This window comes from Sycon ciliatum, chromosome 8, assembly GCF_964019385.1.
Source record: "Sycon ciliatum chromosome 8, ocSycCili1.1, whole genome shotgun sequence".
Taxonomy (NCBI): domain Eukaryota; kingdom Metazoa; phylum Porifera; class Calcarea; order Leucosolenida; family Sycettidae; genus Sycon; species Sycon ciliatum.
In genome coordinates, this window is record NC_088650.1 from 29,323,185 (window position 1) to 29,340,407 (window position 17,223).

General features: G+C 47.9%; 1 protein-coding gene across 4 annotated transcripts in view; it reads right to left on the reverse strand.

The window, feature by feature from the left end:
• Positions 1 to 17,223, reverse strand: part of LOC135822627 (uncharacterized) — a 55,325-nt gene that overhangs the window by 21,595 nt on the left and 16,507 nt on the right. For all 4 annotated transcript variants that reach the window (XM_065335436.1, XM_065335437.1, XM_065335438.1 and 1 more), the window contains 2 exons: positions 10,253 to 10,313; positions 1,998 to 2,274 (listed from right to left, as the gene is read on the reverse strand). In XM_065335436.1, coding sequence (XP_065191508.1) covers positions 1,998 to 2,274; positions 10,253 to 10,313 — 338 coding nt within the window. The remainder of the gene's footprint in view (positions 1 to 1,997; positions 2,275 to 10,252; positions 10,314 to 17,223) is intronic.

A 17,223-nucleotide genomic window follows, 5' to 3' on the forward strand; every position in this document is an offset into this window, starting at 1 on the left:
TCGACTTGTTTCACCATACGCACTGTACACATTTAGTATACGAAGCTGTCGGACCTCGGGGTCTGTTCAGACTCACCACCGCGATGAACGGGTGTTTAGTATCGATATCCAGCACATTCCCGCTTGCTGGGATGTACAGCTAGCCAATGCAACAGCTCTCATTCGCCAAAGACATTCCCCATGCTCCGCGTTTATGAAGCTGTCATTGCTGTTTCAAAATAGCCGACATTGTCTCTTACACATAAATGACTGCGCTGTACATGTAGTGCATCACACCAGCAATCTGCTGTAGATCTACTTCCTCCGCGTCATTAAAATTGTCGCTTCCCAGAGCGATTTTTCGAATACATTTTGTCCACTCGAAGGGCAAAGAAATCAGCTAGAAATTGAGGCAGAGCATTGTCGATGGACCAAGCTTTAGTTTGTGGCCCCCCGCTTTGCTGCACTTGCAGCTAAGGTCGACGTCTTCATCAGAGTTTGAGGCAGACCCTTCAGCACTCAACAATACGCTGGACAAGATGCGCGGTCAAATTCAGGTCAAGAAACTTCGTTTTCAAGTGATCCATGCCTCCAGGTGGCAGGCGATGAAGGCAAGCTAGCATTTTTCAAGTACACTGTAAGGACCTTTCAGCAGGATAGGGTAAGCAGTTTCACACCTTCTTTCCTCGGCAAGCGCTTTGCTGATTTTGTTGGTGTTTTCAGACCTGCTACCTTCACAGCAACATGCGCCACAAGTAGCGCATTTTAGGAATTTGAGACCGCTTTGTTCTTGCCATCATCAACTTCAGCATTTCGTATTCAGGAGAGATACCAAGATTCTTATACCTGCACTTGCAGTTTTGATAAATGCCCACGCGAACGATGTGGGACGGCACGAACTCCAGAAAACGAAATGCGCTCTGGGGCGGAATAGTGCGGAGCGCGATGAATTTGCTTGGTGCGGAAGAGAGCTCCGACAAAGTCCAAGACCACCACGGCTTCAGTGACAAGTAGACATTGCGCAGGAAGGGTCGCACCAGTGTTCGAACACAAAAAAACAGCGATTCCGACAGTCTGACTAAGACGAGCCAAGTCTCAAATATTGCGATGTGCGAAGCGACAATTTTAATGACGCGGAGGAAGTACAATGTACGACAATGTACAGACAGTGCATGCAGCGAGCCGAGCATGCGCACTTGAGTAGGGTACTAGACTCCTACGCGCGATCGCTGGTCACAACTGAGTCTGTACACGCGACTGTGCTCGTGTCGTTGTGACTTGCAAGTGCACTCTGTACTGCACTGATGTACTGTATGACTGGACAGGAACAATGCAAGTGCAGTTTTCAGTGCGTGGACTCGGCTACTAAAACATTTTGTGGAAGCAAACAAGCCTTCTTTATGATCTTGGTCATTTTTCTCAATCGACTCTGCGCTTCGAGCTAGATGTATCCCTGGGGTATTGCCCAACTAGAACTGTAGTCCTCACATGCCCCAGGTCGCGAGGAGCTAATCACTTTTGTCAGCAGAACTCCTGCTCGGGACTCGACACATTTATTCCGTCCGATGTCATCCCCGCTTCGAGTGGGGAGCTTCATGCCCACGATAAAATAGAAAGTCATGATATTTGAATCCTTCATCAGAGAAATCTATTCGAGCTCAAAACGACACAAGACAATGGCCATGATAAAGATACTCGTACAGATCGCGATGTGACTGGCCTCCAAAAGTGCTGCAAAAGACTTGAACAAGTTGAAGTATTTTTCAAAACAAGATTGTGAAAAAAAGCTGAGCGCTCGAGTGCGGCAAACACGGCCAAACGCCATGTTTTCCTTGGTAACATGACGTCAGCCACATTATCACCATGGCGAGTTGCAGCGCTGATTTTGAAGTACAGCGGGCACCAGAAAAGTGACCTTATTCTACCTGAGCGTGGGCTTGTTTATTTTAATCGGCCAATAAAGGGTTAAAATTAAAGAGGTCACATCACTGTTTGTGAATGGCCATTGCCATACTCACGTTCGGTGCGAAAACTTGAGATGAGTTCCTTGAGCTTGGTGTATTCCTTTGTGCACTTGTGTCGACTCAAATGTCGTACGAATGTTTCAACGTCGCGGTCATCCTCCACCTCTATCAGCTCTTTCAGCAAGTACTTCTTCTTCTGGCTTGTGCGCTTCTCTGTGTCTTTCAAGATTTCCTGAACGCGTGCCGTGTTGGCTAAAGACCGGAACTTGAACGTCTCGAAAACTTTCACCAAGTCCACCCTGGTCAGCAACTCTTGCTGCTCGTAAATGATCTGTTAGCACAGGCAGAGGGAAATAAGGCTAGTATTGGTCAAAACTACATTGCTGAGATGATAGCACTTGACCAAAGTATGATAGAGTATGGCATTTCGGCGAAGATACAACCACACAAGTGAATGCTGGAGATAATTTAATCCCGATGATTCACTGACAAAAAAGCTAGTGTGTAAGCTGTGTAATCAGTTTAGTTGTAGTTCATCTGTCATTAGTGTGATGTTGCAGGCCTCCTGGTTAATACTATATTATAGTATTGTACTATTATAGCGCGATCCATCAACAACGACCTGAAAAATTCCAGATCCACAAACTCCCTCACATCACACGAGGATCTAGTTGCACTGAGGCAGCTCGCCCAGGATCGTCGAAAGTGGAAGGAACTAATGTGTGCTGTGTGTAATGGCTGAAGTTATACAATTACACTAGATACCCTTAACAATAATAACGGATACAATCACACTAGATACCCTTAACAATAATAACGGATACAATTACACTAGATACTCTAGATACTAGATACTCGGTACTCTAGATACTAGATACTCGGTACTCTAGATACTAGATACTCTAACAATTTTATCAAACACTATGATAATTACCACATCAAATGCTGCGGAGACCTATCCAGAATCGGCAATATGCTGGCCCTGGCCTGGAGATCCGCAACTATAATCAGCTTCTACTTTGCAACACTAACGGATTAGTCCCCTTTGTCGATTGATGGATCAATCGGTAGATTCGGCTCTGTTTTTCTTTCCTTTCTTTCTTGTTTTGAATTGTACGTTGAACTCATTGGATTTCTTTGTATTCTGTATCTCGTTATCGTTATATTTCCCTCTAGCCCTCTCGCTTAGGATGAGCTTTCTTTTTTATGGCAGCTTAAGCGAAGGCTATATACCTGCTTTATGCAGGTTGATGCCAACGCGAACAAGCAAAATAATAATAATAATAATAATAACTATTATAGTATCTTTTACGACATTTATAATTATGTGTATCTGTTTTGTTCCCCTTCTCTGTGTTTTATGTTCCGGGTTCTTGGTCTTTAGTTTTGTCTTTGTTAGTGCTTTGGTTTGGCCAGTACTGTAATGATAATAATGTCCCAGAACATTACATTAGCGACGAAGATGAACTAGATTTAATACTTATAGTCATATAGATGACCTGAGTAGGCCTCAGTGACAATGGCGCTCACAGGAGTAGGCCCGGTTTTGGAGCCGTTCGATCTCGAGGGTCCTGACCATGAAGTTTCTGCAAGATGGCGCAGGTGGAAAAGATCATTCCAGTACTATGTGGATGGGCAGAACATAACATCCGCGAAGAGACAGAGGAGTCTGCTGCTGTATTTGGCTGGTATGCCAGTAAAAGAGAAATTTGAAACGCTAACAGAAGATGAGGACACCGACAATTATTCGAGCGAGGTATGAGTGCTTTGGACAAGGCTTTTGAGTTCGTCGCCAACAAGAGGTTCGAACGTTATAAGCTTCGTCAGATGTCACAACGGACTGGTGAAACAGTATCTCAGTTTTCGACCCATTTGCTTGGGCAAGGCAAATACTGTGATTATGGCACCGACATGGATGATCACGTATGCGACCAGCTACTCATAGGGATGTCGGACAACCGCCTCAGAAAGAAATTGTTAGAAGTCGACGACCTCACTTTGGCGGTGGCCTTGAAAAAAGGTCGCGAGTATGAAACAACGGAGCAGTACGCACGTGATATGTCAACATTGACAAGTGCAAGTCACAGTGCAAGCCATGATGGGCATGGGTCCAGTTCGTATGGTACGGGTATGGGTGAAGCTGCAACAGGAAGTGTGAATGCTGTGCACGGCGTACCCCAGCAAGAGTGTCACAACTGTGGAAAAATTGGCCACTTCGCCCGCGACCGGAACTGTCCTGCACGTGGCCAAAGGTGTAGAAAGTGTGGCATAAACGGTCACTTCGCATCCAAATGCAACGGAGGTGACAAACAGCGTAGATTCTACAGGCAACACGCGTCACACTCCCAAGTCGTCGGGAAAGGCAAGTTTGTACAGAAAAGTAAAATCACTTGGCAAATCAAATTCAAGACGTAGACGATTTTGTGTTTGGAGTGCGAGGAAGTAATTTGACACAGGACTCTATCGATGTCAGCCTCAATGGTGTGTCGACGCGAGTGCTAGTCGATTCTGGAACATCATGCAACTTGTTGGAAGAATCGACTTTGGGCCAGCTGCAATTGCAAGGCCTCGGTGTCACTTTGACGAAGTGCACCAGGAAGCTTTTCGCGTATGGAGCACACCAGCTGAATTTCGTCGGCAAGTTTACTGCAATTTTCCAATGCGGCTCAGAGCACACTGAGGATGAAGTGATCGTCGTCAGAGGAGATGGAGAGTTCTTGCTGGGACGTACTACTGCACTCAAGTTGAAAGCCTTGGTGCTACCTGACGTGAATCAAGTTGGCAGCGCCACAACTAGCCCCAGTATCAACGATGAAATCAAGAATGAGTATCCTGGTGTGTTCAGTGGTGTGGGCAAGTTAATTTGCTACCAAGCACGTCTTCATGTAGACCCTGAAGTTCCACCTGTGGCCCAACGCCAGCGTAGGATACCATATGCGTATGAAACCAAGGTGGATGAAAAACTTCAGGAGTTACAGCAATCAGGAATTATTGAAGAAGCTGTGGACCCGACGCCGTGGGTGAGCCCAATTGTGATAGCACCAAAGAAGCATGGCGACATCCGTTTGTGCGTGGATTTACGCCGGGTCAATGAAGCCATCGTCCGAGAACGACATCCGATGCCAACAACAGAGGAGCTGTTGCATGAAGTCACTGGCAGCACAGTGTTTTCGAAGATTGACCTGAAGTGGGGATTTCACCAAGTAGAGTTGGAAGAAGAGTCCCGCTACCTGACACGTTTTGCTGCAAATGGAAAGTTGTACTGGTTTCGTCGTCTGCCATTTGGTATAAGTTCAGCGCCAGAGCTGTACCAGAAGATCATCAGCGATGTGATCAAGGATTTGGCCGGGTGCAGAAACAGAGCTGATGATATCTTGCTACATGCGGACTCACTGAACCAGCATGATGTGAGGGTTCATGTATTGATGAATCGCTTGCAGCAGGTCAACCTCGCAGTCAACCCAGCAAAGTGTGACTTCGCTAAGAGCTCCATTGAGTTCTTCGGCTTGCAGATATCTGACAAGGGCATACAGCCAACTCCGGAAAGGATACGATCCTTGGCGGAAGCATCCAGGCCGAGCAATGCATCGGAAGTAAGAAGCCTCCTCGGTACAGCCGGTTTCAGTGCAAAATTCACCCCTGATTTTGCTGCAGTTGCTGAGCCACTGCGTCGCCTCACGGTCAAGGGAGCTCAGTTCAAGTGGACTACAGAGCAACAGAAAGAGTTAGGCCCGTGACCTAAAGCGACTACTGGTGTCCAGCTCAACACTGGCATACTATGATGCTGAAGCGCCGATCGAGTTAGTGACGGATGCCAGTCCAGTTGCACATGTACATGCATACGAGTACTGAGTCTGTGTACCGTTTACTGTCTCCTTGTCAGTGTTTTTGGGCGATCCTCCACACCTTCATTTGTCCATTACGTGTTTTCCTTCTCCTTTTATTAATTCTATAAAAATATTCACTCACTACAACTTCTCGTGATTGCTGGTGGGAATGTACAAACTGTTGCCTGCTATGCCTGCTTGTTAGTGAGAGTGCACCAGACATGTATCGATATGTATGCCTGACGAGATGTTCTTGAATTGGCATGCTGCTTTGACAAGAACTTTGGTTTGATAAGGTTTAGAATTGGGTGCTCAATGGCCTGGAGGAATTAATCATGTTTGCGATCAGTATCACCAAGAGTACGGTTCTTCCGTCTATGCATCTCTTCTTGTCTGGTGGATTGTTTGAAAGGAGATAAAATAACAATGCATAAATACCTATATTCTGCCTGTGACTACTCACAGGGAAAGAGTGGTCGCAACTGTACATTATGCATGTAACTGTTCGCATGGAATTATAGTGGTCACAACTGTATTCTGTGACCGCTCATAGGGAATTATAGTTTCCACAACAAATCCTGCAGGACGAAGCACTCCGCGAGCAGTCACGAATTGTGTGCTTTACACATGTATATGTATGGTAATTTGTGACTGGTCATGGGGCATTGTGACTGGTAAACTAATTTGTGACTGGTCATGGGGAGTTGTGACTGTTTGACTGGTCAAGGGAACCGTGATTGGTCATGGGGCCTTGACTGGTCACTGGGTCCTACATATGGGCCTCAACCTGCGAAAACAGCCCTTAGGGTCAACATTTTCAAAATTCCTTTTTGGTTAGAAATTTGTTGAAACACATCTACTAAAGGACCTCAGCCAAGAAAAAGGTCTATATTCCGATTCAAAACGGGTGTATACATCAATATACAAGATGTACTCCAAATTGGTGCATTGTATGTATACGATGTATGCGTACAATGAATATTCAGCATTCAAAGGTGGGTGGGCAGCTTGAATACCTTTGAAATAGTGCAGTAAGCAGGTATAATGACAAAGAATGGCTGATGATTGCGGAGAAATGATCGACATATTCACAGTTGCACCCTGCGTGGAGTCGTTCCACAATCTAGTCTTTCATTTCATCCTCCACAGCTGAAGACACGACGTCGCTGCCGTCACTAGCCCCAGACTCAGAATTTGTCTCAGGTGACGACTCCTCATCTTCCGACTCTGGCAAGTCATCGGCCACCTTGAGCCGCATCGCAGCAGGAGATGACGGCTGCGATTCCGCCTCGCTGTCGACATCGACGTCGGAACCAAAGAACTTCTGTCTCATTCTCACTCTGAACTTCAGCGGCTACTTCGGCATCCACTCCCCACCAGGCTCGAGCTAGCTGTACACAATGACTGCCGTGTGTGCTCTGCGAACAGCTCTGGCGTCCGCAGCCATCGCAACAAGATCAAGGGACACTCGAGTCGCCACTCGACACCACTTCTTCAAAATAAATTACTTCAAGCAAGGAGTTCAAGAAGAACTGCTGTTCGCAGCGCGATCAAAAAAATCGTTGAACGTCACAAATCGACCTTTTTCTCGAAAAAATCACGAAACCTCTAAGGGTCGTTTTCACTGATTGCGGCTCATATACTATTATAGTAACATATTTTATGACATGGATTGATAGAAAGTTTTTGGTTATTTGTCGCGTTTTGGAAAGTCTATTTTGGTTTATTCCCGTAGCTATGCAGAAGACGCTACTTCAGTAACGTCTGGCGCTAGCCAGGGTCCACACAGCTTTAATTTGGTGTTTGTTTGTTTGTTTGTGTCACGGCTGGAGCTATCCCGTATCTGTCCCGTATCTGTCCCGTATCTGTGACTACAAAGGCTCTACAGGATTGTACATAACAGCTGTCCACAATATTTGCGGGCTCCTGTATCTGTCCCGTACCGTACCAATATTCGTCGTATTATGTATACGACTCCCTGATGTAGAGGGAGATTTGGAAAGAAATAGGGAGACGAGGAGGAAATTAAATTAGAATAGACGTCGAATAGGTGATAGGATGCGTCAGCATAAACATACTTTGGAAGAGAGATCCCGTCGTCTCCAAAATAAGCGTGAACGAGCGATCCAGCGCCAGTCACAGGAAACGTCGGAAGAGAGATCCCGTCCACTCCAGAACGCCCGTGATCGGCAGAGTCCGCCGGTCCCAGGCAACGTCAGGACAGACATCCCGTTGAGTCCAGAACGCCCGTGATCGGCAGAGTCAGCGCCGGTCCCAGTAAACGTCAGGACAGACATCCCGTCGCCGTGCCGAAAAACTAAATCTGCACCCTCTTTTGCCGTCGGACAGGATACGTATTATAGGAGACTGTAAAGTTATGTAATGTCCAAATTTCGACGTGAGCAGCAGGTCACTCGCGTTGATTTTTCGACGTGCGAGCCAAATAACGCGAGCTGAACTTTCGCGTCGCAGACATCCCGTCGACGCGCAGAAAAACTAAATCTGCAGCCTCTTTTGCCGTCGGACAGGATACGTATTATAGGAGGCTGTATAGTTATGTAATGTGCTCCACAGGCAACCAAGCATTCGGCGAAGTGATTGGCTCAACAGGTCAATGTACATGTATTACTACAAAAAGGCCAGAAAATCCGATTACTGTATTAAAATCAACTAATTTTCGCTGGCGATTTAATTTCGCTGATTTCGCCGCTTGGTACCAAACGGCCAAAGTAAATCGCAGGCCAAAGTTTGTCATATAGGCAAATGATGCATGATTGAGCAATGGATGCATGAGAGAGCAAAAATACCGATCGGTTTCAAATTTGACGTGAAATTGCGCGTCACGTCGGAAATAACGTGCATCTTAACCTCTCTAATAGAGAGGTTTCTATTTCTCATCGGCCAAAATTTGTTGATTTACAGTATAAGGAGATAAAAAGAAAAGAAGGAACAAACCAAAAGTAGATGATTATTAGAGAAATAACAATCCGCAATAAATTCTGCAAATACTTTTGCCTAACTCATAATATTGAAACCGATTGAAACGTTTTTGCAATATTATATATGTGGCCAATCAACGGAAAAAAGACATTTCAATCAGTTCTTATAACATGTACGATGAGCTAGGCAAAAAGGCATAAAAGCATAGCGTAGGGCCCTGAGCTTCCAAGCTCTCTCGTTTAGTTTGTTGAAATGCTACGTTCAAGTTTGCTATGGTCAGTATTTCTATGGACTGTAGTTGTAGACTTTCGAGAAAAGGAGGAATGTGATGTTGCAGGCCTCCTGGTTATTATAGTATTGTACTATTATAGTATCTTGTACGATATTTATTATGTCTATCTGTTTTGTTCCCGTTCTCTGTGTTTTATGTTCCTGGTTCTTGGTCTTCAGTTTTGTCTTTGTTGGTGCTTTGGTTTGGCCAGTACTGTAATAATAATAATGTCCCAGAACATTACATTTGGTATACTTACACCATGCTTTGACAAGTATTTTAGGTTTTGTTGTCAAAATACTTGAAAACAGTGATGAACAGTGATACTGATTGCATAGAAAAGACACTTGCAGAAGAACATGCAATAAGCCGAAAGATATGCCACTGAACCTTGCTGACCTGTTTTAATACCAAAGCATTTTGATATCTTATAAGAAGGCTAGAGGACCAAAGAGTTAGAAGTTACGCTATGGTATCCACTAACACCACCGGTGTACCGTTGGTCAGTGTTGTGCAATAATATCGCATGAGCTGATTGTAAAGCAACTGGTGGTGTTGGTGGATATTATAGCGTAACTTATTGCTCTTTGGTCCTCTAGCCTTCTTATAAATGAATTAGGGGTGAAACGGTTCCATGTTTTTCATGTTCGGGTACCCGAATGCCAGCATTGTTTCCCACGGTTCGGGTATCGGTTCCATGGACTCTTTTGTCCAGACCGACAAAATGCGTTCGCGACAATTATTTTTTAGAAAAAAACAGTTTTACGAGCAAGAATGAGACATCGGAGAGTCCAAGTGCGAAGAAGATAATGACCCGAGAACTCTTTGGAAGAGTGGGGATCGTAAGGTAAGACATTAAAATCTTGAGTAGACTTGACGTGTACATGTATTTTGTACAAGAACGAGATTTTTCGAGTTTCGGTTCGAAATTTGACGGAACGGGTACCCGATTCTTTTCAGCTGGTGGTTCCAAAACCGGTTCCTTACCCGAACCGTTTCACCCCTAAAATGAATCCTTGGCTTTTCTTCAATCTAATCATTTTGATACTAAATAATATTTTAGAGTATCAGTAGAGCAATACCACTTTCACCACATGTGCTCTCTGGCCGGCCTCACCGTACCAGCAACATGACTCCAAGTTGTAGTAGAGATACTAAAATTCTCCATTCGAAACTACACTACTGCAGATCAATAGCCGTTGTATGTGCATGATGCAGACATCCAGCAATTGCAAGCACACCACTTGATCATGTCATTATGTCTTACTCACCGTATTCAATTTGTCTGGGGACGGTGGAGTGATGGAGAATGGAGCACACACCGTTGCCTTCCTACAGATTTCAACAGAAATGCAATTATACCGCAAAATACACATGCATGCACGTGCAAGCACGCGCACGCACACATACATACACACACACACATACACACACACACACACACACACACACACACACACACACAGAACAGAGATATATGGATAAGCGTAAAAAAAGAAAAGAAGAAAAAAGCCTTTGATGAATCGATATCTGCCATGCCACGGAAATGTGTATCAAAGGTGCATCAAGGCAGATAACGCAGAACCTGTCAGGCCACCTGTGATTCCACATGGGGGTGGTGGGGAGGGGGGGGGGGGGACAGATCAACAAGATATCTCATAATGTAGCAGGCTCTGTGTACACGTATATGTGCCAGCCATCATGTGAAATGATCAGAACGGGACAGGAATATAATGTGTCACGATTTGGACCGCCAAGAACTAAATTTCTTTTACAATGCTGTAGAAAAAAACAGGGATATGTAGCATCCAGGGAGAAACCCGCAAGGTCAAATTACTTGAAAAAATGCTTGTTCGGAAGCCTAGTATCTGCATGAGGTTGATACGGAAAAATGGAATTTGACAGAACGTACCGGATGAAAATATACTAGTAAAGAGATGGGCTGATGTGAATGTGTGTGTGTATGTGTGTGTGTGTGTGTGTGTGTGTGTGTGTGTGTGTGTGTGTGTGTGTGTGTGTGTGTGTGTGTGTGTGTGTGTGTGTGTGTGTGTGTGTGTGTGTGTGTGTGTGTGTGTGTGTGTGTGTGTGTGTGTGTGTGTGTGTGTGTGTGTGTGTGTGTGTGTGTGTGTGTGTGTGTGTGTGTGTGTGTGTGTGTGTGTGTGTGTGTGTGTGTGTGTGTGTGTGTGTGTGTGTGTGTGTGTGTGTGTGTGTGTGTGTGTGTGTGTGTGTGTGTGTGTGTGTGTGTGTGTGTGTGTGTGTGTGTGTGTGTGTGTGTGTGTGTGTGTGTGTGTGTGTGTGTGTGTGTGTGTGTGTGTGTGTGTGTGTGTGTGTGTGTGTGTGTGTGTGTGTGTGTGTGTGTGTGTGTGTGTGTGTGTGTGTGTGTGTGTGTGTGTGTGTGTGTGTGTGTGTGTGTGTGTGTGTGTGTGTGTGTGTGTGTGTGTGTGTGTGTGTGTGTGTGTGTGTGTGTGTGTGTGTGTGTGTGTGTGTGTGTGTGTGTGTGTGTGTGTGTGTGTGTGTGTGTGTGTGTGTGTGTGTGTGTGTGTGTGTGTGTGTGTGTGTGTGTGTGTGTGTGTGTGTGTGTGTGATGAATCCGGAAACAGCGGGTTGCCCTGCCCTGCTGCAGAGCGCATTGTCTCGGCTGCGGTCGCTGCTGCAAGTCATCCCGTGGTTTCGACCTGCATAGCTGTGCTAATTTCCTGTCCAGGAAGTAGAGCGGCATTTCTGGATCCAATGCTGAACTCAGTGCTGTCGACCCCTGCACAGGGGACACGTGACCATTTGATGGCAGTGTTACCAAGGACCAAGGTGTGTGTGTGTGTGTGTGTATGTGTGTGTGTGCGCGCTTGTGTGTGTGTGTGTGTGTGTGTGTGTGTACGTGCGTGGCACTCTACCAATAACCTCAGCATCAAAATTAGTTGCAACATTGAACACAGTGTCGAAGTGGCGCTGCCATCGAGCTGCAATTTGTGTCTGCGAGGTAAGAGCATTGCCATTTTCATCCACAATTGATGTTGTTTTTAACCTTTACTTTTCTGCTGTCGTGCACGAGTGGCGTTCTGGTTGTGTCTCTGCTGGGATACCAGTGGCATACCGTCTTGGTCGGATGCTTGTCGGTGACCGCACAGCTAAGTCTCGCCTGTCACGCTGTTCTGTCACGGAATCAACATTCACTGATGATGCCGCCACATACACACAGTCAGTCGAGGACATGGGAGCTGCTGGCAGTTCCTTCATTGCCACTGCAAGCAGGTTTGGCCTCACTGTAAGCTTCACTAAGACCAAACCTATGGTAGTGAATGCCCCGTCGCCATCATCCGGCCTTTTAGAGTTGCCTGAGGGTAGCATTGAGCTCGTGCCTGATTTTACGTATCTCGGAAGTTGTATTTTTTCGGATGGCCAGATGGCTGCTGAGATTTCGGCTCGCTTGGCGAAAGCTTCCCGAGCATTTGACACATTGCGCTCATCTGTCTTTTCCAATCGTGATCTCTACGTCAAGACGAAGGTGCACATATATTCGGCCGTTGTCTTGTCGAAGCTGCTGTATGGTTGTGAGTGTAGTGTATGTGTAGTTGCATGACATCATTATTGTGTGTACACCAGTCCGCATGCGCGGTCTCTGAATCTGCATAACTTCTAGTGGAGCGGTGTTCTTTTCCCGCGCTTTGCTTGCTTTTCGGACTGTTCTTCCAGATGTACTTGTAATGGTAGTTTTCTCCGACCCTGTGATTGTGCTTTGCTGAACCCGATATAACAAGTGGCGAGGAAGATCGGATCATGGCGCTGCTCGGAAACCTGGGCCCCTTCACATCGACGGATGCTGATGACTGGGAGTCTTATCTGGCCAGGCTGGATCAATTCTACAAAGCGAATAAAATTGAGGACGGGCGGAAGAAATCTGTATTCTTGACAGTTGTAGGAGAAAGTGTTTTCAGGTTGCTAGTGACGCTGATCGCACCAGCAACACTGGATGACAAGTCCCTCTCAGAGCTGCGACAGACTCTGACTGCACACTTCTCCCCTAAGCGTCTGACAATTGCGGAACGCTACAAATTTTGGAGCCGCAGCCAGCAGGCAAGTGAGAGTTATCATGACTATGCCGCTGAGCTACGACGTTTGGCAAAGACCTGTGACTTCGGCAATGGTCTGGAAGATGCCATCCGCGACAGGTTCGTCTGTGGCATACGAGACGCTGTCGTTTGTAAAAAATTGCTGACCATCGATGCCCTCACTTTGGAGACTGCTCTGAAAACGGCTGCAGCTCAGGAGGTGGTCGATCGCGAGGCTGCGCGCTTGATGGCCGCGGGTAGATCTACCTTCGAGTCCAGCGATGTCCATGCCGTTTGGCACAAGTCCGGAGCCAGCACTACTGACGGGGCTGCGCCTTGTTATCGCTGTGGCAATAAGGACCATGCTCCTTCACAGTGTCGCTTCAAGGCTTCCGAGTGCCACTACTGCCACAAGCGTGGGCACCTCGAGAAGGTGTGTCGTACGAAAAAGGGCGACCAACACCAAACCAATTTTGTATGTGAGGAGCATGAAGTTGGTGATGTGTACTCCGTAGAGTCCCGTCCCAAGCTAACTGTGAATGTGATGTTAGACGGGGTGGAAACGACAATGGTGCTCGACACCGGAGCTGCAGTGAGCCTTATGTCACGTGAGACGTGGGACCGTACCAGTGACAAACAACTCGAACCGGCTAACATCAAGCTGCGCTCGTACACAGGTGATGAAATCAATGTGTTGGGTCAAGCCACAGTGGAGGTATGCTATGATGGCCGTACAACGCCATTGCCACTGCTCATTGTTGAAGGCGAGGGTGCTACACTGCTCGGAAGGAATTGGTTGCCGCACGTCCGACTCGACTGGTCATCCGTGTTTGGGGTTGACGAACCTACGGATGGACCCGATTTGGAGCGGATAGTTGCTGACAATGCGACCTTGTTTGACGGCCACGTTGGTGAGCTGCGAATAGGCGCATCTACCTTGCATCTGAAAGAGGACGCACGACCGGTATTCAGGCGTCCCTATTCAGTGCCGTACGCTGTCAAGCCCTTGGATGAGGAGCAGCTCAGGAAGATGGAGCAGCAGCACATTATAGAGCCTGTCAAGCACAGCGAGTGGGCAACACCAGTAGTGGCTGTTCCAAAGCCCGATGGTTCAGTTCGTCTCTGCGGTGACTACAAGGTCACTGTGAATCCCCAACTACGAGTGGACCAGCACCCACTGCCGACAGCGCAGGACATCTTCAGCTCCCTGAATGGCTGCAAATATTTTGCGAAGCTGGATTTGTCGCAGGCGTATCTGCAAGTGCCGTTGGATGAGGCGTCCCAGAAGATGACTACCATCAACACGCACAAGGGCCTGTACCAGTTCAATCGTCTGCCCTACGGTGTTGCATCGGCTCCAGCGGTGTTCCAAGGAATCATGGACAAGCTCCTGGTTGGCTTGGAAGGCGTGTCAAGTACCTGGACGACATCCTGATCGCTGCACCCACTCGCAGACTACTGCTGCAACGTCTGAACACGGTGTTGTCGATTATGTTGCAAGCTGGTCTGAAGCTAAAGAAATCGAAATGCATGTTCTTCTCCGACTCAGTCCAGTACCTCGGCTTCAAAATTGACGCATCGGGTCTACACGCCACCGATGAGAAAGTGCAAGCGGTTCAGAACGCACGTGCACCGACGAATGTCACGGAGCTCAAGTAATTCTTGGGTCTGGTGAATTATTATGGCCAGTTCATTGAGAACCTGGCTTCGCTCGCACAGCCTCTCTACGATCTCCAGAAGCGTAACACCGTCTGGAAATGGCAAGCGCCACAGCAGCAAGCCTTCAGAGCTTTGAACTCAGCTCTGAGTGCACCACCAGTTCTAGTTCATTATAGCCCTTCGCTACCGCTACGTCTGACCTGCGATGCATCAGGCACAGGAATTGGCGCTGTCTTGTCCCATGTGATGCCGGAAGGGCAGGAGCAACCAATCGCATACGCCAGCCGCTCTTTGACAACCAGCGAGCGCAATTATAGCCAACTGGAACGAGAAGCGCTTGCTATCGTGTTCGGTGTCACCAAGTTCCACTTGTACCTCTATGGACGGCACTTCAACCTGGTGACCGACAACCGCCCTCTTGCCGTAATCTTCGGTCCAAAGAGAGGCATCCCCTCAATCGCAGCCATGCGGTTGCAGCGTTGGGCTGTAACACTATCAGCGTATCAATACGATGTGATGGTAAAGACGACTGAAGCCAACACCAACGCTGATTACCTGTCACGCATGTCGCTGGATTCGCATAGCGTTGATGTGTGTGAGGTGTCTGAGATTCTGACGACTCACCAGGATCAGCTGCCAGTCCTCGCAGCAGACATCAGTGCAGAGACGGCCAAGGACATCGTGCTCAAGCAGGTACTGCAGCATGTCGCCAATGGTTGGCCCGAGACTGTCCCATCAGAGCTGAAGCCCTTCCACCGCATCGCAGAGGAGCTCACAGTAGTGCAGGGCTGCCTTCAGCGAGGATTTCGCACGGTGGTGCCCAGCACGCTTCAGCCCCGGCTCCTTCAAGAGTTACACATTGCACACCCTGGTATGGTGCGCATGAAGGCTTTGGCAAGGAACCATGTATGGTGGCCAGGTCTTGACAGCGACGTGGAGCGAGCCGTCCGAAGCTGCCATGCATGCCAAGTGAACAGGAATCGTGATCAACCAGTGGAGGTGACACGTTGGCCCAATCCAGCAGCACCCTGGAGTCGCATTCACGCCGATTTTGCTGGACCAATGGAAGGACGAATGTATTTGATCGTGACTGATGCATTCTCCAAGTGGTTGGAAGTGATTCCTATGTCCTCCACCACCAGCAAGACGACTATCGCAGAGTTCCGGAAGCTGTTTGCGGCGTATGGTTCTCCTGATGCAATCGTGACGGACAACGGCCCGCAGTTCACGTCCGTGGAGTGGAGCAACTTCATGGCTGAGAGAAGTATCATCCACCTGCGCAGTGCACCATACTTCCCCGCAACCAACGGAGCTGCAGAACGCTGTGTCCAAACATTCAAAGCTGCCTTGTTGAGTGAGAAGCGTGGTCTACTGTCCTGGACCGAGGCACTGCAGACGTTCTTGGAACGGTATCGCTCGACTCCTCACGCGACAACAGGAGAAACTCCATCGGCATTGTTCCTTCAACGGGAGCTCAAGACCAGACTGCACCTGGTACAGCCGCAAGCCAAGAATACCACCACCGCTGCCTGCCACCAGCCGCCAGCAAAAGGGTTGGACGAAGGCAGCGCCGTCTATGCGCGGATGTTCAACCAGCCTCAGAAGTGGTCAGCTGGCACCGTATTGCAGCGGAAAGGCACCAAGTCTTTCGAAGTTAAGCTGGCCAATGGTGTCATTGTGCGTAGACATGTGGACCAGCTGCGTGTTCGTGATCCTGCAACGACTCCTGAGCTTCCCTCTGATCCTGAGAAGGTAGTTCAGCAACGTGATGCTCGGACGGGCGTCACGCACTGAAGCCACAATGCTACAGGGGCTTAACTATTCTAGAGCACCGCTCTGTTCTCTTGTTCATGTTCAGCCGCCTTCTCATAATGCTCACTCTTCGCACACTGTCCTTCCCTCTGTTAGGCTCTCCCTTGTGTTTTTGAAGGGGGAGATTGTAGTGTATGTGTAGTTGCATGACATCATTATTGTGTGTACACCAGTCCGCATGCGCGGTCTCTGAATCTGCATAACTTCTAGTGGAGCGGTGCTCTTTTCCCGCACCTTGCTTGCTTTCAGACTGTTCTTCCAGATGTACTTGTAATGGTAGTTTTCTCCGACCCTGTGATTGTGCTTTGCTGAACCCGATATAACAGTGAGACATGGGCAATTAAGGCCGTGGGTGTTCGTCGGCTTGCAGCCTTTCATCACCGCTGCGTTCGCTTCCTGCTGGATATTCCCAGAGAAACACAATGGCAGGAACCCTTCACCAACACCACTCTCCTTGAACGAGCCAAGGTACAGCCGATCGAGGAGGCACTGAATGTCGACTCCGCTGGTTAGGCCATGTTGCTCGAATGGATGACTCCTGTATGCCAAAGTGTATCCTCTTCGGCGAACTGGACAAGACCCGGCCACGTCATGGGCCCCGGAAGCGGTGGCGGTGCAATGTTGTGTCCGACATGAAGGACCGCCAGATAGTGGACTGGTACGGCCTCGCCCAGGATCGCAGAGAGTGGAGATCAGCATGCAGCACCATTCTTCCGACCGACGGA